This window comes from Megalops cyprinoides, chromosome 16 (assembly GCF_013368585.1).
Source record: "Megalops cyprinoides isolate fMegCyp1 chromosome 16, fMegCyp1.pri, whole genome shotgun sequence".
Taxonomy (NCBI): domain Eukaryota; kingdom Metazoa; phylum Chordata; class Actinopteri; order Elopiformes; family Megalopidae; genus Megalops; species Megalops cyprinoides.
Genome location: NC_050598.1, coordinates 1,937,621 through 1,964,319, shown reverse-complemented (window position 1 = coordinate 1,964,319; position 26,699 = coordinate 1,937,621). Strand labels below are relative to the sequence as shown.

Sequence of the window (26,699 nt, the reverse complement as noted above, 5' to 3'; positions counted from 1 at the left end):
ATCAAAACTCAAGATGACTCATCGTAGGATTCAGAAGATGCTAAATGAATATTCCTACAGATCAGCTTGTACAAAAGTCTGTCCTTCTTATAAATAAAATGTTTCTCAGATTGTCCAGTGTATTAAGGTGGTAATGGTTCATTGACAGGCCCAGAGAATGGAGGGCATACAGTATGAGGGTATGTGGATGGTGTGTGAAGGGTGTATGTGGGTTTTGTGAGGGGTGTGTAAGAGGAGTATGAGGGCTGTGTGAGGGGTGTGTGCGGGGTGTGTGAGAGGTATGTGAGGGATCTATTAGGACTGTGTGAAGGACATGTTAGGGATGGGTTAGGGCTGTGTGAGAGGTTTGTGACGGATCTGTTAGAGCTGTGTGAGGGGCATGTTAGGGATGGGTTAGGGCTGTGTGAGGGGCATGTTAGAGATGTGTGTGAGAGGTGTGTGAGGGTTGTCTTAGGACTGCTTGAGGAGCATGTGAGGAGTACCATTCTCCACCATGGCGCTGAAGGTACGGGCTAGCTCCATCAGGATGGCTGTGCCCACTCCTGCCTTCGCTGCTCCAGGGCCCCATGAGTCCCGTTGGGCTCCCACAATGATGTACTGATCTGCAAGGGAGAGAAGGAACTGCTCATTCAACCATTTTAGACAAAATAAATCTATCAACAACAACATAGTTATGATTCATGATTAGCAGTGTGAGATCAAAATATAAGCATAAGGATGTGCAAAGAGATAAATATTACTTTAGTGCAGGTAGCTCAGAAATCACAGTATGAGACAGGACTTCATTCTGTCACATGCAAAATGTTCCTTCAATACCCCATATATATGATTATAAGTCATTTTGTAGAATTTAAACTCAAACCATTCCAGTTTCAGTTGTTCTAGAGAATACTGTAGTGAACTGTGGTGCATTAATTTATAATACAACTAATGAATTCACCTAAAGAGGCCCCCGGAACATCTGTTTGATTGGTTCTTCAATATATCAGAAAAAATCAGCATAAGGAGTAAGTTACTGTTTAACTGTTTAAAGGGTGGAACTAGCACTAAATGTGAATGTGAGGAACCGGCGTGTGTGAGGCCTTTGTGTCTCTCTCACCCGGCTCAATCTTGCCCTCAATAGAGGCGAAGATGTTATTGAGCAGCACGGGCCTCATGGTGTTGTAGACGCCCATTCTCACCCTGCGGCCCTCGCCTGAGCTGAGCTCTGGACCCAGCGCACAGTGGACATACGGCAGCCGACCCTGCCAGCCTCGCGGGCACTCTGGACCAGTCAGCTGACTAAGAGACATAGAGAAAGAGCAGAGCCTGAGTCCACTGCAGGAATACTGCCAGAGCTGGGGTCCCTGACAGTAAACATGTCTAAAACAAACACTGTTAAGTTTCAAAAAAAAACCCTAGATGTAAGGGAAACAAACATTCCTTTACCACAGGACTTCAAATAGTGGAATACAGCATGCCCTACAGCTTCTTAGGGTTACAAATCAGCTCAACAATGAGCTTCTTAGTTATTGTAGCCAGGTAGTGTCATCCTCCCTTTTCGCACCTGTTTCTGTTTAGTGTTAGTTCACCGGGAAGGTGATCAATTAGCATATCTAACAATTTACCTGGCTGAATTACTGAAAGGCATGGCAAACGCAGATGTGCTGAACGGCTAATTTCGTTTTAACCCTTCGCGCGTACGGTCACACCGGTGTGATTAGAACACTGGAGAAATTCTAGCTAATTTTAGCTTTGAGAAAACAGCGATTTAACTCTAAAAATATGACAAATGCTTACTGGAATCTATAAGAAATGTAATAACGAAAATGAAAACATAACGAACCATATAAGGTAACACGCACGCTACATACAAATAAGTTAGGGATGCGAAAGGGTTAAAACAAAATTTGCCATTCAGCACATCTATGTTTGCCACGCCTTTCAGTAATTCAGCCAGGTAAATATCCACGCTGGAATTACGGAGTGAAGTTGCCCTCAAACTTGATAATATGATTAATTTGCGTTAAAACATTAAGGCGTTAAAGTTTCGCGAACGAGCGTTAACACGTTAACGTTGACAGACCTAATTTTTAAAAAAAATTCTTGTATTGAATTTAACTATTGCTCTGACTCTAATACTCCGGATTGATTTTATCTATAATTTTCTGCTATCACATTGGATGTTGTTGCTGGAGTGTATTGTACGCTTTTAGCTTCATAGTAATTCCACTACCACCTCAGTCAAAATTCCATTTTATACTTGAAATCACATCTCGCTTCCAAGGGTGTTACTGTGTCTTCAGTATTGGGGGGGGCAGGGACAGACACTGTTCACTAGCATTGTACCTCATACGACCCACTTCTGGCCCAGTGCCTCATCTACGACTTCATTATATCTTTTAAACATCAGATATTGAAATGACAGTCATTAATGCACCATTTGAAAGCTTGTAATGTCCTAAATAGAATAAGACCGCACATGAAGGTCAAGGTTATTCACAATAGTAACTGGTCTGTTCTCACCTAGTATAGCAGCCATAAGAGAAATTGTGCTACTCACCATCAAAATGTATCTCCATACCCACACAAACATCCTTGTTCAAAAATATCACTCACTGATAACTTGCTGAGACTCAAAAAATAAACCATCCATGTTATGTTATCCTGACTAATCCATTAAGAACACAAAGTAAACCTGCGAGTAACTTCCAATAGTTACGGGACCCGGGGTAGACTCGCCTGAACCAGTAGCCTTTTACAACAGCTCTGCAGATAGCAAACGGTTCTCAAGAAAACTGAGGCTTAAGTTACATTCAAAATTTTACTTAGGGTTCACAGTAGAACTAACCACACATACAAAATACATGTCAGTAATCTCGTCAGATACATGCTTTGTCTAAGTGTAACCACGTAAAGCTACATATTTAAATGGAACAGAAATCGATGCATTAACTTAATGCTAACTTGTATGATTAAAAGGTTTCTGGACGAACACTGGTGTTTGCATCAACACATGTAACACGAAGTTCACAAACTTAGTCAGAGCAAACAGGCCACTGTGGATGTTAATTTAAACACTTGAACTTTTTCAGCTAAGCTTTCCAGCCGTTAGCATTTTCAGACATTACATTTCATTGTAAGCCTAGCTGACCGCAGTGACCTAGCCTGGCAGAAATTTAACGTCTGTAAATGCTAGCAGTTGGCCTGTCGGTTAGTTAGGCTACCTAATGTAGTGTTAGCATGAAAACACAGGTATGAATACATGATGTCTTCATGACCTTGTTTCTGTGAAAATAAATTCTTGCAAGTAGTCAGTAGTCAAGTAACATTTGAACCAGAGCTGTAGAGAGCCAGCTTTGATTTGAACTAGCTGATAGCCTAACTATAAAAATGTTTACTTGGTGAAATAATCCGTGAATTTTCTTTTTTGAAGAGTTTTCATTTCTGCACACATCGTTCGGACTCGTGCTCTGACTGACAGAAATATCACTCTGCTTCCTCCGATATGATAAACATTGCCATAGCAACAGACAGGTTTTTTTCAATCTTGAGAGCACGCCCTAGTAGGCTATCATTGGTCAGTAGTTAGAACAGAGACAACTTAGTTGATGAACTTAAGAATCTTTGGTTAGAACCAGAGCTGTATAAGTCACTGATTTCTATCTATATTTGCTGGCATTTATTCATCTTTTATAGGAAAATATTAGGGGGAGGGGATGATCACAACCGTTTTTAATGTTGGATGGGACACGTCCCATCCATCCCACCTTTAAATAACACCTTTGCTCGCTTCCTGGTATCAACGAACCTGTGTCCCGTGTGCAAGTACTAGGTTGAAATTCTCTGGGTGAAATTCCCAGGGTGGCGTAGTTGGCTACAATTTAAACATTCTTTAGTTGATTTGGTGTACTTGAAGCGCTTCCTCGTGCCACATTATGAACTTAAAGAGCGTGTTATGACATGAAATAAATTCAACAGCCTTTAAAAATATGATCAAAAATCTTGAAATGAAACATTTAGGTTACTGGCCTTAGGGCGGTGACACAGATTTTTCCAAATGGAAAAAACAGCTAACAGGAAGCCTGTGTGCAAAATTTAAAGATTGATTCTTTAAATTTGATAAAGAGGCAAAAAAAAACTCTCCCTTCATGATAATGACCCCCACTCTTATCCTTACAAAGCCCTGCAAAGCCAAGAGCTGAGCCCATAAAAAATCTCCCCAGGCAGCTGAGGGTCTCACTGAGCCACCTACCAGAGGTGGACACCCCGGCTTCAGAAAGTCCTACCATGTATTTGTTCTAGCCATTCACTAAACAAGGTGATTTCACTAATTAGCTCCTCTACCTGGCTGAAGAGTTGTGCTAAATAAAATCAGCCAGTGTAGTGCATGGGTGGAACAAAAGCGTGGCAGGACTTTTACTTTCTGAAGCTGGGGTGTCCACCTCTGACACCTACTAACATATGCATGTAACATACCTACTGACAGGAAGCAGCTTGAGGACAGCACCATGCTAAAACGTGCAGTACCAGTCAAAAGTCTAGATACACCTGATTAAGATAATGGGAAACATGCAAAGACATTTTGATCTAAAGACTGAAATGCTTAAATGCTGGAAATTTGTTCCTCAAGAAAATATAGGGAAGTTGATGCCTATATATGAATTTCTTTTAACCATAACCCTAAATATTTTTTAAATGTTGGCTATTTTGAAGAATCTGAAACACAAGATTTATTATAACACTTTTTTGGTCACTGCATAAATCAATTTGTGTTAATTCATAGTTTTGATGTATTTACTATTATTTCCATACTACATACTATTTTAGAATAAAGTAAGAATAAGAGAAATGTGTACCCAGGGGTTGGGGTTGGGATTTGGGGTTAGGGTTAGTGTTGGGGTGTTAGGGTTAGGGTTGGGGTTGTGAGAAGTTAGGGTTAGCTTTGTTATGTGTGTATTTAATCCTTCTAGAAAGATTGTGTTGAATTTCTTGATCCAGTGTTTTTCTCTCTTCTTTCTTCTGGTGTCCAGTTGATGTTTGTTTGAAGGCCCAATATTTCCAGTGACCCACGTCCATGGTGGAGAAAATGGGCCACTAGGTGTGTGCCAGTGTCTCTGTGGTTTCTGATATTATATAATTGTTGGGCTAATCTAGTTCTAATTGTGTTGCCTGTCTCTCCAACATATTTTATGTCACAGTGTTTACACTGTATGACATATATGCAATTTGTGTCCATTGTGAATTTTTGTTTTATGAGGTATGGTGTGTTTGTTTTGTTCTTGACTGTGGTGGTCTGTTTGTAGAATACTGGGCCTTGTGTGGGTATTTTGTTGATCGTTGGTAGTTTACTCTTTATCAGGTGGTCCTTCAGGTTTTTGTTTTTCTTGTCGGCCGAGATGATTTTGTAGTTCTGGAGCAAGTTGGCATTAGGATTCTGGTTATGTTTTATTTTCCTATTTGCTGCTTGACTCAATGCTGAGTATGTGGTGATGAGCGGGATGATTTTCCTTGTGTCCTGTTTTGTGGCCAAAAAGGTTTTCTGAACCTGTCTGAGGAAGGAATATCCTCTGGATCTGGCATATCCTCTTGGTTTCAATTCTGTGAAGAGGATTTTGGTGGTGGCTTCAAAATCTGTAGTTTGTGTGCAGATCCTGTGGAATCTCAGTAACCGGGATTTGATTAATCCCTTGAAGGTGTGTTTGGGTGGAGACTGCCTTTGTGCAGGTGTGCGTGTGTGTCTGTTTCTTTAAAGAGACTTTTATATCCAAGATGTGTGTGAGTGGGGGAATAAGGGTCCCTTGTATGTGGTGGTGTCCAGAAAGTCTATGTTTTGTGTGGTGTACTTAACTGTGATGGATTCGTGGTGTGTGTTGAGGAGGTTTGTACAAAGTGTCCATGTTCCCCATATATATTCTAAATATCTGAAGTAATGTGCTGGAAGTTTGGGGCATTTTTGAAATACAGTCTCCTCCCAGTGTGCCATATAAATGTTGGAATAGGCCGGTGCAAATTTTTCTGCCCATAGCCATGCCCATAGCCATGCCGCTGACTTTGAATTCAACTCTTTGTTGAATTCAAAGTCATTCTTGGTTAGGCTGATTTCTAAGAGTCGTAGGATAATTGTTTGTTTTAGGGTAAGGGTTAGGGTTTTAAGATTTTAGGGCTTTAGGGTTTTAGGGTTAGGGTTTTAGTGATTTAAGGTTTTTGGGTTAGGGTTGAGGTTGGGCTGGTACTCTACAATTAGAATGCTGTTTGACCTTGAAAGACACCACAGAAGACTGATCATCTAATCATGGTGAAAACCCATAAACAAAGGAAAACACTGAGCACAGACTGAGTGAGTGTAACAAATATACGGAGCTCCGCACTGCCATGAGTGACATCCAATCCCCAATCTTCTTTGCATAAGTTACTCTAACCACCAATGTTGTCACTAGTTTAGCTAAAGGCTATTTGCACCTAGTTCCAAAGGCAACAACACTAGCTAACTAAGTCTCAGGGAGTGAGGTCATTGCTGAAAGTGCTGTGCTACCAGCTACCGTACTGGCTTTATGCAGGACTCGCACAAGCTACTACTTTCAGCTCTACTACATGGGCACAACCTGGACACAGACTGGAAGGCCCCAGAGCTCTTATATGATGTAATTGGCCACAACAGAAGAGGACATGCCTTTCCAGACGGAGACGTACACTTCTTCTACTATGTGTGTGAACTGGATAAGTTAGGATAAGGAGGTAGGGTATTTAAGCCCTCACTCACATAATTCAGACAGTCAGTGGGTGGAGGTCTTACCTCAGTAGTTTCGAGGCTACATTAGCACTAATTGGCTGTGCAGGAATGAGTGGCAGGCCAGACGACTGTGTGGGCGGGAACTGAGTGTGGTTAAAGGAGGGGAAGCCAGGAGTAAAGGGGTCACCTGACCCTAGGTGTACCTGTGATTAACAGGGAAGAAAAGCAGAAATATCACCTTCTCAAGAATCAGGAGGCTGCTATACTGCACTAAAAGGGTACACTCAATACAGTAATAAATAATTTAAAGAATCTTCAACATATAAGGGCTTGTTAAAAAGAGGTCTCCTTAGAAAAGCCACTGCCCCATTTGGTGGAGTCAGGCCTGAACAAACTGGAATTTTAATTGGTCTTTGGGAAGTTTTTGTATCATTTACCTTAAAAATAAAATAATGCACTTATTGTGCCTCCAGCAAGTGGGTATCCCAATGGTGATGTTAATGTTCTCTATGATCTGGTCCTCTAAAGTAGAGTATTGACCTGCTGTACTCTATGGTAAAGCATGGTTTAGTCTGCCAGAATGTAGTACAGTATGACGTGCTGTACTTTAATATGAAGCTTGGTAGGGCTCTATTGTGCTAAAGAGTAGGTATGTCTCCACACTAGAATCTGCTCCACTCATTGTCAGCAGGACCACCTACAGCGCTGTTCTGAATTATACTTTTCTGAAGATTGTCTTGGGGAGTATTGGGATCTGTTTGGGGGAATATCAGGGCCTGTTTTGAGGAGTATCAAAGCCTGTTTGGGGAGTATATGAGCCTATTTGAGTGAGAATTGAGCCATGTTTTGAGGGAATATCAGGGTCTGTTTAGGTGAGGATTAGGGCCTGTTTGGGGAAATATTGGGGCCTGTCTGGAGAGTATTGAGGCACTGTACGCACATGCTCAGAGATAGCTGCACTGCTGTACAGGCCTAGCCTGCGGGGGTCCTGTGGAACATCGGCAGGATCGGGATAGATCAGCACCCCACCCAGGCCTGCCTGCTGAGCATGCCAAACCTTCTCTGCAAAGCTCACACCTCCGCCAACCCGTGCCACTGCCACAGCACCACCCACTGACACCCTGAGGGAGCGCAGCAAGTCGAAGTCCTCCTTCCGCCCATAATTCACATACACAATGCCACCCTGCTCACACAGAGAGACAGAGAGAGAGGGGTGGTGAGGAGTTACACAGAGAGGGATTTTTTTTGTCCTTTCTTACTCTACACTGTTGTTGTTAATATTGTTAATAGGTCCTTTCATAATTGTGCTTATGTTATGATGCCATAATGCGATACTTGGTGCTAGAGGCCATTATGTTTGTTCTGTGTAACACCTCAGTTTTTAAGGAAAATAGTGACTTAAAATGCTCTGACCTGTTACTATGTGCCACTCTCCATTACTGAAAATATATTTATGTTGCGTAGAAACATAACATTTCCAATGTATGATTTTTATTCACTGTAAGAAAGTTCTGCTTTGGCAACACAAATGAATGCTAATAAAACTTATTGAATTTAACTGAGAGGCAACCACACAACCACCCATGCAGGGAGACAGCAAGATCCACACACAGTAACATGCACATGTACACTCAGTGAAAGGGCAGGGTAACACACACACACACGTGCGCACACACACACTCCCACACACACAGGTGTCCCTCTGTACCGTGGCGGTACCAGTGCCACTGTAGGCACAGTAATCCAGGGGGTTCCCCAGAGGGATGTCCTCCAGGAGCTCCCCATTAGCATCCACAATCACCAGAGAGTTCCTCTGCATCCTGTAGAAATAAGGGCACACACGTGCATACTCAGAATTTCCTACTCACCATACAGTAATCATTAAACTTCTAATTACTTTCACTTAATCACTCTTGGATTTGCTATTCACTTTGTCTCATTCTGATGTCAGGCCATTCTATTTGAGACTATTGTCTAGTCTGTTTTCACTGGTGACACCTAGTCACTTGTCATGGTACATGCACTGTACAGTATATCATCATAAATATCTCATTTTCTGCACTGAAAGTGCACTCTGACTAGACCTGGATCCCCTATTCCAGGTCCAGATGCCTCACCTACTCTCCTGCCTGACTGTGCCAAACCACCTTGCCCAGCCAGCCAGTCCCACCGACATAACCATTCCCCCCTCTTCAGACCTCTCCTCCCTAACCAATGGATTCATCTAAAATACTCCTCCACCATACTAAACCTGAGTAGACTGCCCAAAGCTGGCCAGGGGCAGATGTGTACCCCCTTTAACTTGGGTTCTGCTCAAAGTTTCTTCCCTTTAGCTAGTGAGTCCTTCCTTTCCACTCATGCTGTAGGCTTGCTTTTGGGGGTTCAGGCCCAGAATCTTGGTAAAGCTGCTTTGTGAAACTCCCATTTGTAAAAGGTACTATACGATTAAAATTGAACTGATCTGAGCTGAGACTTTTCCTCAAAGCAAGACTGATTGAACGATGCCATACTTTACTTATAAGTAACGTCTTTGCATGTGGTTTCCATGGTAGCCATTCTGATGGGACAGTACTGAAGATTTAACCATTATGGCAAACAGACGGATATAAATCTCTCTGGCTCTGTCATCTACACAAATAGTGCGTATTTCCATACATTTCATACGTACCTGGAGGGGAACTGCAGTGTGGCATAGTGTGAGTCCGTCCAGGTGTGGTCCATGCGCAGCTTGCGAAAGTTCTGCAGGATCTCACTGGCAAGTGCATTCCCCTCCGAGGACCCTGGGGGATGGGTCTCGCGACTCATTCGCCTGAGCAAAAAAAGGGGAGATGGGGGACTCACTGTTGGAATCCAAAAAACGTACAATCATGCAAACTGTGAGTCAATAAATGTGCTGTGTACACCCAGTCATTCTTGGATTAAAATATTGTAGTGCCGCTGTGTATCACCACCTGTGCTCACACAGGTCACCCCTATGGTAGATCTGCTGTAACATCCAGTCCTGCTGCAACTAATTCAACTCAACTACAATTACAACAGAGAATTATTTCATTTTGACATCTGTACCAGTTTCATCGGGAGAAACTTTCATCAGGAACACCAGGATGTATTTACACATGATGCATTCCTGGACATGCTTTATGAAGCGCCCCCAAGCGGATTTAAACCTGCAGCCACCAGGGACTTTATTCAGGTCTATGTCACCTACTCCACACAACCAACTACGATTTACATGCAGATGGATTCCTCGTTATGGACCGTATTCTCCCATTTGCGCGCCATTTACACGCATTTCAGTTACGCATATTATCCCTTACGTGCTCTGATCACTCCCACAGCGCTTAACTTCAGAATGAAGGTGGGCTCATGAAAGAGGCATGATTTATTTAAAATAGATGGACTGTTTTTGAACCAGACTCTGTTTTTTATTTTGACAATAAATGCAAAGGGGGAGTTCTATTATGAATCGCCTCAAAGGAAAGCATTTGTTTCTATGTAGGACATAAACCCAAAAATATAGTAAATGTAACAAACGACACATGTGCTGTGTATTACATTGGCAATAAGGAAAGAGAACCTGTTGCACACTTAATGCAATGATTCCAACTACATGTGAGATATGTGACTTCTTCCATGAGGTATGTGACTTGTTCCATCAGTTACTGTTGACCCCAAGACAAATTTTGATTTTTACACACAGTTGGAAAGAGGAGAAACCCAGCTTTCTCAATTTTATTTCTCAACACCAAAGATTATGAGAATGATGCCCCGTTATGTACCAACAGTTAGTATATAGAACAGTGGTTTTGAGAAAAAGGCCTCCAAAGTTACAGGAGGCTACAGGAACTCTCATGCCTTCTCATTGGTTACCTTGTGCCATTTATCTTTGCCAGTGGCTCAGCTACAGGAACTTTGTCTCCCTGTGACATTTCTGGCTAAATGGCTAACTAGCTTCTTTATTTTACTTCAGAATGATCTTTCTCGTGAAAAACTATCAAACTACAATTGCAGGCTGCCGTTGACTGTTTTTCCAGGAAGTGATACACACTGCCTAATGCAGCTAGAGTGTAGCTTGTAAAATGCTGTCATATGGGTTGTGGCAAGGTTAATTGAAACACAAAAATGTCCATTACATGCTAATTTGCCAATGTGGCATTCATCTGATTTTGACAGAACATGGCACGTATATGCTACAGGTGCTACTCCACAGATATCATCCAGGCAACTCACAGGTGCCTGATAAATTACAGGGTGCCTGAAAGCACTGAGTTGAGGGGACCCTGCCAAAGTAAAACCAGTCTAAGGTTTGATTAACTGTGTCATTAACATGATATAGAAGTTAAACCAGTACACCTTTGTAAGGAATTACAGCATTCTGCCCCAGAATGTGTATTCCACCAGGCATGATCTAATGAATATCAATCCATATCAATCAGTTAAAAGCAAACAAGAAGTCAGATGGTAAACCTACATAGATGTACATGATGTTGCATATTGTCTTATAAGTTTGTGATGTTATTTGTCTTTTTAGGAAAATGTTTTAAAGAATTGTCTTGTGTTTTTTTTGTCCAGTGCCATGTGGGGACAAGGGGGGGGGGACAATTCCTTCTGCTTTCATGTGTTTTTCAGATTCCCCAAAACCAACATAAACCAGGAAAAGATGTTGCCTTGGGTCCTGACAGTGGTCCTTCCAATGGCTGTGATGCAGGAGTGTCTGGAACAACAGGCAGCTCCCCCCATCTGGCATAGTGATGAGATCATACCAGGGGGTGCTGATCAATAACATCCAGTGGATCCATGTTCCAGTCCAGTGTGATGGGGATGTACAAGGTCATCTTGATAACGGCATTCCTGAGATCACGGTGCTGTAGTGACTAGGTCATCCACAGATCAGTTGGCAGAGGAGCGTCCAACAAGCTATCCCAGTGGGCCCCATTTCAGAAGGAAGCTACTGGGGCTCATGGATAGTATGCTTGGAGCCACTGGAATGGATTCGGAGAGTATCCGACTGGATAAATGCGCAGGACAGGATGAACTCATACAAGACCCTTGTAGGACAGTAAGTTGTTCTGTTCTGACAATATGTTCTTATGTTCTTATATTGTGCACAGTTTGTGTATGTGCCATTGTGTGATGCTATGGTGCCTGTGCTCGCTATTGAGACGCCAAATCACAGATACCTCGATGATCACTCTGGGACGGTCCCGTGGGCTGTAGTGGTTCTTGAGTGCTCCTCTCCCAAACCCAAGAAAGAGTTGTTTGTTTAGTACCAAATTTAAGAAGGAACCTATGATAAGATTAGCCTAATGGGATAGAGCGGTTGCCAGTGTGATGAGGTGATGGTATTAAGATGGGTAAAATTCCCCAATGGCCAGAGAGGGGAGCAACCTAAGGCAGGACCCCCCGCCACTGGACACCTGTCCAAGCAGGAGGGTGTTATGATCTGAATGGCGGAATATGAAGCTTTCAGGCCAAGAAGCATCAAAGGGGGGACTGTAAGGAATTACAGCATTCTGCCCCAGAATGTGTATTCCACCATGCATGATCTAATGAATAGCTGCGGCATCCCAAAGGGCTTGAGATCATAGAGACCCCCACAGGATGGTCCCCACCTCTGCCAACACCTTAAACAATTTGGTCAAGCGAGGTGGTAAATAATTACAGAATGGGACCGGGAATGGGTAATCAAGAACTATCTCAGACAAAGGGGTATCCGGGCTTATTCAAACAATGGTATCCTGGTTTACTCAAAACCGATGCTGTGAATTCATTATCATACAGGCGACAGGTTTGTCTCATTTACATTAAGAACAATCTAAACTGTATATATGAAAATAACCCTGTGCTCACACCGGCAGCGACTTTATCGCTGTATATCACCAAGTTGCTGTGTCCCTGTCACTAGCTGCAGCTATCGCTGTTTCGCTGTCGCTTGCTGCAGCCAGCTCGTGGGCGTTGCTAACATAGTTTTGAGGAAGTGGGCTACAAATGGAGCCCAGGAGATGCATCAATTTTCTAAAAAAATGTACATACTAATAAATATTTTAAATATATATTATATATTTGTTATATTTACATCGTCTTTGGTATATTCATCATGGAGTTGTATGTTCATATTTTCTTAAAGGCAGGCCTATTAATAGATCGCCCAATATATGCGTGAACCCACAAATCAGGTGCATTCCCGCTGAAAAATATGTTTTGGAGGGAACTTATTTTCCTATAAGAGTGTGATCTTGCTTCAAACACTACCGTTTCACCATGGACTGCAAAGTAGCATTCACAATTGCCGCTATGGGAACTAAAATGCTAATATAGGAACTAAAGTACAAGAAAACATTTCAGAGCGAAAGAATATAAGAGGAACACATCTTCCCTGATTGGCCGTCGCTCGACTATGTCGCTGCTCATTTGCATAAAGTTGAACTTTGCTTAACTTTTTTTAGTCACCGAGTCGCGGTGATCGCGTCGCCAGGCAACCCGACGCGCCATGTTGCTCAGTTTCGCCCAGCGACCATTGGAAATGAATGACTTCTGGCCGCTTTGTCGCTCGTAGTCGCTGCCGGTGTGAGAGCAGGGTTAGTCTGAACGTTCAGGGTTCAATCCGACACTGCTGAACCCGAAGTCTGTGTTTTTCACACGCTTCGATACTGTTTTTTACTGGATTAAAGACTCATTTCAACACGCATTCGTCTTATCCATCCTTGTTTTTTTCTTACACCTTGCAGTCCTGAAGTGCTGGGAGTTCCATCCATGATTTAGCATCAATATCTACGTCAAAAAAGTCATCATACATCAATATCGACATCAAAAGCACATTTATAAAGGCATTTATGTGTGGGACCTTGTATTTGAAGCAATGGCATTTTTTCCCTTTTGCACAATGTTACCTCCTAAGTAATGCTGTTACTCTACCCTCTCCAGCATACCTGTGCTGATTGGCTGTGAGCCAAAGCTCATTGATTGTAAAGGGCACCATGCAAGCGTGTATCATTGTATTAATGGATGAGTTGGTTTTACCTGACCGTGCTCTCGATCTTTTCCTCTTTCAGGTATTTTCTTAGCATGTCTCTCAGCTCCCCCAGGTGCATCCTGCCTCCCTCGGAAGAGTAGTCTAAGTCAGCCCTGTCATCCACAGGCACCAGCTCGTCGTCTGTGTCCCCGCAGTAATTGCATGAGCTCCGGAATGCCACATAGCCCAAAAGGAATGCTGCAGAGAAGTACACCCTCAGCAGTCACACCCAAATGTTTTTTGGGGAGGGTATTATTTTGTTGAAATTTACTGAAGTGATTCTGTATTCATGATGACAATAGTTATTACAGCATTATGTGATGAATGAACATGTGAACATATGTACCACTGTTCTTATGACTTAGATGCACTATTCTACCCTTTTGTTGCAAACATTCTGGAAATGTTTCTGTCAAGTGTATGTCAGAAACATGTCAAAGCTATATATATATTGCACATCACAAGAGCAACATAAGGATTTAGGGACAGAAAAGTGAGCAACATATTTAGCATCAAGCCAAAAAAATAGAGGAAAATAAACATACAACAAAAATAAAAGCAGGTTCACAGAAACTGGAAACCTCTCCTAAATGGTAACAGCAATACAAACTTTGCACCAGTGCACACACTTTGCTGAGTACTGAGCTACAACAATACATCACACTGGCACTCATGCAGTGCTTAATACTGAGCTGTAACACTGTATCACACTACCACTCACACAATGCTTAATTCTGACCTAACATACTACGTCACACTAGCACTATCACACTAACATTGGGGCATAACAGGACCCATAGCACCAGGGCCCTGAACCTGAGAAAAGCTGTAATTTGTAGCCAGTGGAGAGGGATGAGGGGGTCAAAACATGGGTGCAGGACTATGGGAAAGTGCCAGTGGTAGGTTCTTGAGGGCTGGTGTTGATTTGTTTTTCTGCAAATTTACATGTCTATTACTCCATTTATTTCCCTATTTGGACACATGCAAAACACCTGTAATGAATGATGTGCCAATGATGTCCTATTTTAATGGAAACTATGCTGGAGATGGCTCATAAGATCCAGAACTCACCCAGAATTCTGTAGGTAAGGCAATGTGATTTTCAAATATGCCCCCTTGACTGGACACCAGTCTATGAATGGACCCTACCCCATCCATCTCTGTACCACTAAGTGAGAAGCAGAGAGGCACCAGGTAATATATTATTATGGATTTTATACTGGTGATTTATAACATCAGAGCAATTCTGGCCCTTGGGGACCCTGATTGGCTAACCCTGGTGTGCATGCTGGCTGTGGAAAGTGTGTGGAGTCACATGGTGTGTTACAGCATGTACCTGTGGTGAAGATGAGCAGTGAGGTGAGAGTGAGGTAGAACACAGCTTTCCTGAAATTCCTGGGCTGCTGTAGGACCAAGGTGGTGACATCACTGCTCAGTCCGGACATAAGACTCTCCTCTGATTCTGGTTGAGAGAGTTTCATTTCCACCCTTGAGTCTTCCTCCCCCTCATCCTTGCCATTTCCTTGGGCCCGGCGCCGGAATATAGAGTAGGGGGGGTGAGGAGATGAGGGAGAATGCTATAGAGAGATGGATGGAGAGACACAGGGGGAAGGAATTGAGTCCACTTCTGACAGTAGCTAAGCCTGCATTAGGCCTGCTTTATTTTCTATTGCAATTTTCAGGCAGTAAAATAAGATTTACTAATTTAAACAGAAAGACATAGACAATCACAGATGATTAAAAGTTTACAAAGTTGTCATTTTGTTTAGCAAATCATGTGCTAACCTGCTAAAACGAAGAAGGTCTGCTATACTTTATACTACACCATCTGGAGAGCTGTTAGTAGATTTAATGCATTAGTAAATTTAGTAATCTCTGACCACTGTGACAAATTAGCACAGGTATTGATAACTATTCAGAGGTATCACATAAATATACACTATATGGACAAAAGTATTTGGACGCCTGACCATTACATTGTAATGACATTGTATTCAAATACATATACTTTAATATGGAGTTGGTCCCCCTTTTGCAGCTATAACAGCTTCCACTCTTCTTGGAAGGCTTTCCACAAGATTTTGGAGTGTTTCTGTGGGAATTTGTGCCCATTCATTCTGTAGAACATTTATGAGGTCAGGCACTGATATTGGATGAGAAGGCCTGGCTCGCAATCTCCGTTCCAGTTCATCCCAAAGGTGCTCCATGGGTCAGGGCTCTGTGCGGGTCAGTCAAGTTCTTCCACACCGAACTCATCAAACCATGTCTTTATAGTCCTTGCTTTGTGCACTGGGGCACAGTCATGTTGGAATAGAAAAGGGCCTTTCCCAAACAGTGGGAAGCATAGCATTGTCCAAAATGTCTTGGTATGCTGAAGCATTAAGATTGCCCTTCACTGGAGATAAGGGGCCTAGCCCAAACCCTGAAAAACAGGTGTGGCCAAATACTTTTGTCCATATAGTGTATATGCTGTAAGGTGATTGTGCAATCTTCAGATAACTAAATGGCTACATACAGTATATCTTACAGAGTATAATCCAGAATGTGTGTAAAATCTTCTCCCTCCACAGGTTTGGCATTGACTGATTAATACTGATAAATTTCCAGTTCCTGATGGATTATTCAACATGCTGGTTTCCTTTTGGCTTGGCATAAAATAAAATAGAAGACTGGACAGAATTATACCTAGTCCAGCAAAACTATTTTTTGCACTGCAGCAGTACTGTGTGAGATTATAGCCATCCAAAATATAAATTACATATCTGAGAAAATTCTATTCATCTTAAATTGGAAAAATAAGGTTTAATGTTTTTACAAATCAAAACTGATGCAGGTGGTGAAATCTAATATGAAATAATTATGAATGAATGAATAAATTCAGCTTTAGGGGTGTGGATTGAAACACTACATGTATTTCCATAAATTGGTTAATTTCCTCAGCCCTGGGTTTCACGTCACATTGTAGCCTTGGTACTCTTGTACTGTTACCTTGTACTGTTTTTACATTACATTCATTTAACAGACACTTTTATCCAAAGCGACTTCCAGCACAAAAGAACACAAGCATATCTATTCAAGTTGAATGAGCAACAGTGTAAGACCAGGCTACCAACACTCCCAGACCAGTGAGTGTGAGCACTATTGAACAGTGAACACTATTCAGACCCTACCACAAGTTAACTTTTGGAACTTGACTAGACAATGGAAGCTAAGTATACTTCCCATACATCAGTCGTTAGATCACAGAATCCAAAACACATTGCAGTACTACACATAAAATAAACATCAAGTAGCAACTGTTAGGGGGCGAGGACTGAGGTGGAACCAGGATGCAGTCTGAAGAGGTGAGTCTTCAGTCTGCATTGGAGGATAGCAAGTGATTCCGCTTTCCTCACCCCTGTGGGGACATCATTCCACTATTGAGGGACCACCAGCACAGACAGGGATCGTGTTTGAGAGGAGCAACCCTGTCAAGATTGGACAGTCAGTTGCCCCATGGTTGCAGAGTGTAATGATCTTGGTGTAACATGTGATAGGAATGAGGGGGCTGTCCCATTAACTGTCCTATACGCTAGCACCAAGGTTTTGAACTTGATGTGAGTGATAACAGGAAGCCAATGAAGTGAGGTGAGGAGGGGAGTAACTTGACTACGTTTAAAGAGATTGTATGCAAGTCATGAAGCTGCATTCTGGATTAGTTGTAGGGGTTTGATGGCACAGGCAGGAAGACAAGCAAAGCGGTAGTTACAGCAGTCCTGGTATGAGAGGACCAGCATAGAATACATAGTGAGGCAGGGGGCGGATCCTTTGGATGTTGTACAAAAAGAATCTGCACACCCGACTCACTGCTGCCACCTGAATTTTATACAGACAACCTGGCCCTTCTTTCAAATCCCCAACTGAAGCTGCAATAGTGCCTGCATTGCTTGAAGAGCAATGTCAAACATTACTGCCGGCAGTAAAATAAAAAGCGACTAAAGTAAGGCTTTTAATAAGAAATCCAGATTTCATTGTAATGAATGCAAAAAAATAATGCACATTTAAGGTAAATTCTAGATTCAAATAAATACAAGTAATAGTAATAGTGTTTTTAAAAACAATTTGCCTCAGTGGTATTTATGCTCAGTTTGGTGCTGAGCATCTGGGATCAGTGTACGATGAAGCACACAGACAGAATAAGAGATCCAGTGTAAGCACAGTAGGTGTGGAATAGCACTTATTCAGTTTGTGTGAGGTAATGCAGCCCTTACTTTTGATATCAATAATGTTAATTTTTGAAAATTGTTTTTGAAAATTTCTACTGATGTAGATATGTGTTTACTAAATGTGATATTTTGCAATATTGCAAGTGAGCAAGCAATCACTTACTTCAAAGAATTTACAATGTATCAAACATTCTTTTCTCAGAATAAGTCATTGTCATAAGTCATAAGTCATTTTCTCAGTGATTTCTATAGTATTGCAACAAGAAGGAATACATAGAAGGAGCAGGGAAAGACTGAACAGATAGTTCTGCCAGGTATGCTAATAAATTCAAGAATATGAGAAGGCAGGAGAGAGCTAAAACAAAGTAAGGGTAAATGTGAATACAACATTGTTATAAAGGCCCTGGAGCAAAAAATCTTACCTCTGTTACTGAAGAGGAAATGGTAGCCATATCTCCTCAGGGTTTTTTCCTCAAAAATCTGCAGACAAATCCAACAAACTGTTACTGGCTTTACAGGCAATTCCATGATGACTTCTCATAAAACAATTCCATTGTCAGTACTTCCGCTTGATGTCTTGCTTGTATTGTGTTTCTGTCTCCCTGTCTGTCGGTGTGGGTGTGTCTTTTGTTTGTTTTTTGCGCGCATGTGCTTTTGTTTTTGTTTACAGCCCATTGTCCCACCTCCTGTCCCACCTGTCAGCCCTTCTGCCACACCCACCACCTGAAGCCCATCCTGTGCACCTGTTCCCGGTTCCCTCATCACCAGCCTGTGTATATACACCCCTCTATCTTCTTTGTTTCTCTCCCAGTTTGTTTCAGTGTATGTGTTTGTTTTGTTCCTGCCTGTTTGTTTCTGCTTCCTCTGGTTTTTGACTTTCTGCCTGTATTTTTTGGATTTTGAACTTGCCTTGTGTTTTTGGATTTCTGCCTGTGGATTTTCTGGTTTTGGCTCATACTGTTTTATAACTACTGTTTCTTTGACTTGCCGTCAAATAAATACCTGGTTGGGCACTCTGGTCTGTGCCTGGGTCCCATGACCGTAACCAGCTATGAGGTCACTGAGGTCTGTACCTCGGTAATATTTTTTAGAGCTAAAAATAAAATTTGAAGCTAAATACAACTGGATAAAAAAATCAGTGGTTGAGAACTTCTCCTCTGAGACGAGTGCATGCTTAATTCAGTTTCAGAATTCAGAATTGTTATTTAGAGTCCGCTGTGTGTGAGAGTTGTGAGAGGGCGCGAGCGCAGCCCCTTGCATCATCAGCACTTCCCCTGACAGCAGCAATTGGAATTTATGCACGTTGGCAGCAGCAGGTGGCATGTGTGTGAACTGGCAGCATACCATTCAGTAAGACAAAGCAATGATCGTTATGCCATTATCTGTAAGAAATGTTCAAAACAGTAACCTGATACAGCGTCTGGAGTAAAGGCAATTGTATGAAACATGTTAAATATGTGTACTCTGGCCATGATGAAGGCTAGGCTATTTCTTTCATATTAATAGGTTAGCTAACATTTCACACAATGCCATTGATTACAAAATGCTTGTAATGGTGTTTCACTCAAGCATTTTTCTCTTATTTTTATAGCTAGTTAAGGTTTCTATGTATGTAATATTCATATGTGTGATTTTCACAACCCCCCCCGGACAATAACTTTGACACAACCTAAACACCAATCCTCCCCCCCCCCGCCATTTTTCAAACCCTGGTTACAGCCATGCTGGGTCCTTCCACTTGAAAGCCTGACATCCACAGATGTCATTGAAAAATATAAAGCTACCAAGTATACGAAAGAAAAGCACAGCTTTGTAATTAAGAAATGGCAAGCTTAGTTGGGCCGAATGGCCTGTTCTCGTCATCATATGTTCTTATGTTCTTTGTGGTAAGGAGCAGCAGTGTGGTGCAGTGATATATACCTTAATTCCCACATTACACCTATTGCACCGTTTTGCAGGGTAAAACTCAGCTGGCTTCAGTGCAGATCCAGCTGGATAAATAGATACTGTTGAAGTTACTAGGGATAAGGGATAAATAATATAATAATGAAAGATGATGCTTTATGAAACTGACTGCTGCTGTTGAATAAAAAGCTCAGTACACCTTTCTGATGCTACCCTGCTTATAACCACATGCCTTGAGGATTTCCATTTTATTAGGGTATGAAAGCCTGACTCTGAAACAGAGAGATATTTCTGACAATGGGATCATTGAGTTAGCATAATAGCTTTTGCAAACATTCTCATACAGCTCAGGATTTCCTGTTTGAAAAGATATAGCTCAAAGTACAGACAAATCACTATGCCAACAATTCCAATGCCAACCAGAGACTTTGGGTATCACTCCCAAGTCACTTTTCCGTACCAACCAAAAAAAGATTTCACAACTCTAGTAATCATGGTGTCACTCTTCCATGAGGCTGAATTTGTCAAACTGGCTTTGTGCAGAAGCCCACCAGATGTGAACTTCACTCATGGTAGTGAAGCTACTGACTGGCTGTGTTAAATTAGCTGAGGTTTGAAAAGGCCAAGCCCTGAAGAAAACATGATCCACAGACAGTGGAGCATTTACTGATGAGTGTGGCCTAAGGACCGCTTTGAGTCGTTCTCTGAAAAATGCCATCCATACCCTATGTTCATCAATTAACTTCACCTCAAGTATTGGAAAACACCATCAAGCAAAGTATTCTTTTTATTTCTATGCAACCATATTTTGGAATTGCAAATTGGATACATCATGTTAGTCTCAGAGCAACAACAAATTTATTTATGCAGTAGTCCTGGGGCGTGGAGAACGTAATCTTCCGATACACTTTCACTTGAAGTGCAACTAGCTTCACTACTGTGGGCAGAAGTGTGGTGTAGTGGTAATGAGTAGGGTTCACAAGTGAAAGGTTTTGGATCAATTCTCCACTGGGGCACTGCTGTTGTACACTTGGGCAAGGCGAAAATTGCCTCAGTAAATACCCAGCTGTATAAATGGATAATGTGTAAAATTGTAACCTATGTAAATTGTTCTGGAGAAAAGCTTCTGCTAAATGACAACAATGCAATGTCATGTCATCCAATCAACCTGCTGGTACCTGATGAGTCACAGGGTGCCCGAAAACTGTGAGAGGAGTATAAGCATCCCTATCCCCAGCTCCCAGTGTGCTCCAAGTCATTGCCAGCTGCTGGGATCAAACCCAAGCAGTAGAGCTCAGTTTGCCCTTAAGACAAGCGCCTTAACCACTTAACTACTCTGGAATCACAAGTAAAGTATTCTGACAGAGCATGAGGGTGGATGTGAATCAACCACATAGAAGGTAAAGAGCAGTCACAGCAGAGCCAGCAGAACTACGTGGACTTCCAGGCAACCGGGCTCTGCAGCATGTCCTCTGGGATCTCATGTCCTCCTTTAGGAAGGGGCAGGTCCGGCCTTAAGAGATGGTGTTATTTTATTTTAAAACTCAAATAAGGGGTATTTTGAACTTGTATCCAAATAATGACAATAACCAAACACTGAGGAGACAACATGGGAGTGCTTTCACAATTCACACATGAGGTCGTCCCTGGAGTACAGCTGACATTTTAACTGAATACAGAAGTACAGTTATGCTATGCATTAATTATAAGACAGCCCACAGGACTTAAATAACCAACTAATCAAATACAAAATATACTGAGAATATACACTCAGTGACCACTTTATTATGAACACCTGTATACCTGCTCATTGATGCAAATATCTAATCAGCTAATCATCTGGCAGAAACTCAATGCATAAAATCACAAAGACATAGTCAAGAGGTTCAGTTTCTGTTCAGACCAAACATCAGAATAGGTAGGAAATCTGATTTAAGCGACTTTGGCAGTGGGATGCTTGTTGGTGACTGAAGGTGGGGTTTGAGTATCTCAGAAACTGCTGATCTCCTGGGATTTTCATGCACAACAGTCTCTGGAGTGTATAGAGAATGGTGTGAAAAACAAAAAACAGCGAGCGGCAGTTCTGTGGGTGAAAACACCTTGTTAATAACAGAGGTCAGAGGAGAATGGCCAGACTGGTCCAAGCTGACAGGAAGGCGACAGTAACCCCAATAACCAAAGTGGTCACTGAGTGTATTTTACAAAATACATTTTTAGCTCAATAAATGTTTAAAATATGTATTTTTGCCATTTTGGTACATTGTATTTCTGCTTTGCATCAGTGTATTTGCAGTATATTCATGAGTTGGACAACATATTTCTCAGTATATTGCAGTATATTTCCTTTCTGTATGGTATATTACTTAGGTTATTCAAGGAGGCCAATTTTGGTTGTCTCTGACCCATTGTTTGCCTGAATGTCACAAAAAAAAGAATAAATAAACAAATGCTCAGAAACTACAGTTCTGCTTGAATGCTGGTCCCTGTTTGTGCTGACAGTATTCACAAAAGGCAGGCCTGAAACTTATTGTTCCATAACAATTGGTGGTTCAAAAGCCTGAGAGTTATTGGAAATCATGCCAGAAAGAGTCTCACCGCTTAAGAAGCCTCATAATCTCCTGCTTGTTTCAAGACACGGTATACATCAATTCAGAGTTAGAGTTTTTGATGTCAAAGTTAGTTGAAGTTAAAGCTAGTTCAAGCAGTGTTTGTGACTGAGCTTAAACAGAATAGGGTACTAAGCCCAAACATCTTCCACTGGACTGCATTCAGGATCCTGATGGGGATTTCCCAGTCACCCTGTTCCAGTAAAAAGATCTGACTGAAACAATAGAGAGCTTGATGCAATACTTCGTCTTTCTGAGTGCAGCCATGTTTATTGCCTATCAGGCTGATGTAACTGTGTGTAGCTCATTGCAGTACTGGCTGTTTTCTGCCTTCCTGCCTCTCCTTCTATTTGTCTCTTCCTGCAGACCAAGGATAAGACTGATAAACAGCCACACCCTGTTAGCTGTGCATGCACACACACACACACACACACACACACACACACACAAACATAAGTGTGTTGACGTATGAGTGTGTGAGTGTGTGTGTGTGTCCATGCACAGATACAAGACAGACAAACACATGTCATGATCACAGTTCATCCACCTCTAAGGTGTAGGCACTTTTGGTGAAAGCTGGGCTGTGATTGGTGGAGGGCAAGAGCAAGGCTCTGCTGCCATATGGGCATGTTGACTCTGTGTGGAACTTCAGTAACTTTATTAACAGCACAGTAAACAGCAGCACCTGCCTCCACTCCATGGCTCAATCCCAGACTGTGCCCTTCCCCACAGGCCCTGGGGAATGCCAATCTCACAGCACACCTAGGACCACTCACTGAAATTTGCATTAATCTTTTAATTGTGAGGGTACTTTACATGTCACACTATTTAACTGATGAAAGCGGATGCCAAATAGCTTGAATCTCTATGCCTCATCTTTACCAAATAAACAAAAAAAAACACAGACTTCAGAATGCAGCCACTTTAAAACGTAAAAAGAGTGAACAAAATAACTAAGGCTTTATGTGTCTTCGTCAATGAGTAGCTCTCTCTCTCATTTTACACAGCAATCTGTAGCCTGTACAAATGTATTCACCCAGTCTCATTAAAATCTGATTTATGTCTGTTCTTGGGCACACAGGTAACCTATAGGTAGCAGTGGAGAGTTCAGATCACTAAATCTAACAGCTTCACAAGTCCCAACAGTTTCCCCCCCAACTGTCATATAGGTGTGATACAAAGCTGACAGTTATGGAGTTTAGAATAATCACGATATTAGTATTTTTAATACAAAACAGGTGATAGCAGAAGGCCTCTGATTTCGTGACACAAAAGGGAGATTTGGCTGTTTTGTGAGCAGCACAGAGCGTATATATGCAGCAGAGATCAATGATTCAGGGACACATGTACAGAATGCTCAAAGGTCAGAGAGAGAGGTAGAGCATTCTCACTCTTGGGGAAAATATGATCTAGAGGTCAGTGCTATACTGTATGTACTCATGACCAACCAATATACATGACAGGAACTACCTTGGCTGACCTGTCCTCCATGCTCTCTGGCAAACAGCTCAAAGTCCAAACATCTCTATTTTCAATTTAAGATCAAAATGGACCACTCTGCATTATATTCTCCTACCCACTGCAACCTGTTGGTGAAATGTCATCTTTGGGGCTTTTTGACAGTTTCCACAACATATCACCCTCTGCATGAGTGAAGTCACAGAAACACAGGATTCTGGGATTTACAGAAACAGGGGGAGGACCAAAATTAGTTTTTTACTCATTAACCCCAAAGTTAAATGAAACTGAGTAGATATATTTTCAGAGGTCACAGCAGTGCTAATCCTATGCAATCAAACTGTGTTTCAGATCCCACACTAACTCATGGATGCATAGTCATATGAACACTTCACACTCACAAACCACTGACAGCATTATGCTGTGAAATGCTCACTTCATGGCTGCCTGAAATAAACACTAAAATTTGCAATTTTAATGTTCTGTATCTCTCTCTCTCGCTCTCTCTCTCTCTCTATATATATATGTATATATATATATATATATATATATATATATATATATATATACATTTTATGTGGCTGGCTGGGTACCAGAAAAAGCAGGTACTGTCATGTACTGTCACATGCACAAACTCATATGAACTACATTGCAAATTCACACTGAAGAAGAGGACTGTCAAAATCAGCAGTGGCATAAAAGCAGACCTCATATGGTAGTCCTCCTGTGCACAACTTGGCTCGAAGGTCTCAACTTTTAATGTCAAATGTTATACACTAAAAGCAGAGGTCTCTCATATTGGCCCTGTCCAAAACTGTAATACGCTATCTACCTGGAAAAGCTATCCATCTGATCCTCAAGGCAAACGCAGGATTAAACTCTATTAAAACACCTTTCACTCAAATCAAAGACATCATATGACAGAAATTCTTTTTTTTTCTTTAAAATTAAAGACACAATATTTTCCCCTGAAAGCAGATAAGACAAGGTTATGATATTGTTGTAGTCAAATAATGTAGGTTGGATTAATATATCACAACTAATATATCACATATCACAAATGCGATTATATGCAAGTTTAGCTCCAAACTCACCCCTCTTGGTTTCACTCTATGCAAACTGTAGTCTTCAGTCCTTCACAGAGGTCTTTTTCCAAAAACTGCAGCCAATCACACCAGTATTCAGCCACAACTCCTCCCACTGCTGCCTTTCTGAAATGCTATTAGCCAAAGGGAGAGAGCCAGAGGTGGGGCCTGCTAGGGCAAATTCTTAGGTGACTTTGAAGGGACCATTTTGAAGCAAAAAAACATGAAATCTTAAATCTGAAACCAGTGATATGCAATGTCTCACTATTGATAGAAGTGCCAGCCAATGGCTCTTTCACCCTGAGAATATTCAGAGGAACCAGTCCCTGATACCATCATTAAGCACAAATAAAAATGTCACTTTCTTTTTAAAACCAAGACAACAAGATTCAAAAGAGAACCTTGTCATACTTACAATAACTTGCAGTAATTGGTTTTTCTGCAGGAAAGACATTTTGTATGAGAAAAGTAAAAACTTATGCAGCATTTCCATGTTTGAAACATGTGCATAATTATCTTTTGTCATCATTTAAAGATTTTACATTTACATTTATTTATTTAGCAGACGCTTTTATCCAAAGCGACTTACAAAAGTGCATACAGTAAGTATAGCGACAGTACGGGGACAAGATGTGTACAGTTCCACAATGAGACAGTTCTCAGCTGAGAGCAAGGTCTGTTTGAGGACACAGTACTATCGGATTTGTACAACTACAGCGTATAGGGCAACTAATACGATACACCTTCAAACAGCAAACTTCAACAACTTCAAACGGCGCAATGAGCGTCAGGGTAAAGGCGGCAACAAGAATCAATTTAAAAAGCACAGCGATTTAAGACAGCTCTGATTGGGGGGGGGGGGGGGGGGGGGGGGGGGGGGCAGCAATTGTGTGCTGGGTCAGTCCAGGTAGAGTCTGAAGAGGTGCTTCTTCAGGCCCCGTCTGAAGGAATGGGGTGAAGGAGGAGAGGAGAGCGTTGCAGTAGTCCAGTCGAGGGAGAACTGTGGCCTGGATAAGGAGCTGCGTTGCGTATGTTGTCAGGAACGGACGAATCCTCCTGATGTTGTGGAGGAGGAATCGGCAGGCCCGTGACGTGCGAGCAATGTACTCCTTGAAGTCCAGGTTGCTGTGGAGGATGACGCCCAAGCTCTTTGCTGACTGAGAGGATGGTATTGTGGTGCCATCGACGGTGATGGAGAGGTCATGCAGGGGGGAAGGGCCGGCTGGGATGAAGAGCAGTTCTCTTTTGCAAAACAATACTTCCTACTTTTAGGCCAGGATGTAACCCTGTCCCTTCACGTGACCAAGACAGAACATATCACATGCTAAGAGACCATATATTTGGATCTAGTCATGAGCTTCTACAGACCATAAGCTTGTTGGCAATGCAATGTATGAGATACCTTAGTGGTAAAACTAAGATAATATTAGCATTAAATAGCATACAGATTATCCTGAAAAAGGATAAGAATATAAGACCAAATTTAATGATGTGAGAGGTAATGTTCTAGATTTGCAACAGGCTTAATCTGAGCTGAATTCCATTTTACAGCCAAACCACATGGAATATGCTGAAAGCTGAAAGTGCACTTTATAGGAAGAGCACTCTATTGTGTCTCTCAGAGAGGCAGATGGGATATTAAGGAGATGCCGTTTTTCAAGGTTCACTGCTTAAAGATTTTCCTTCACTCAGTCAACAGGTTCCATATTCCTTTCT

General features: G+C 41.8%; 1 protein-coding gene across 1 annotated transcript in view; it reads right to left on the bottom strand.

The window, feature by feature from the left end:
* tfr2 (transferrin receptor 2) overlaps positions 1–25,008 on the bottom strand; it is a 31,702-nt gene extending 6,694 nt beyond the window's left edge. The window contains exons 1-10 of the mRNA XM_036548595.1: positions 24,993–25,008; positions 18,352–18,409; positions 15,061–15,301; positions 13,733–13,922; positions 9,381–9,521; positions 8,421–8,532; positions 7,653–7,895; positions 6,776–6,915; positions 1,100–1,281; positions 483–602 (exon numbers count right to left, since the gene is read on the bottom strand). Of these exons, the coding sequence (XP_036404488.1) occupies positions 483–602; positions 1,100–1,281; positions 6,776–6,915; positions 7,653–7,895; positions 8,421–8,532; positions 9,381–9,521; positions 13,733–13,922; positions 15,061–15,301; positions 18,352–18,381 (1,399 nt within the window). The 5' untranslated portion in view covers positions 18,382–18,409; positions 24,993–25,008. The remainder of the gene's footprint in view (positions 1–482; positions 603–1,099; positions 1,282–6,775; positions 6,916–7,652; positions 7,896–8,420; positions 8,533–9,380; positions 9,522–13,732; positions 13,923–15,060; positions 15,302–18,351; positions 18,410–24,992) is intronic.
* Between the last annotated feature and the right edge of the window lie 1,691 nt (positions 25,009–26,699).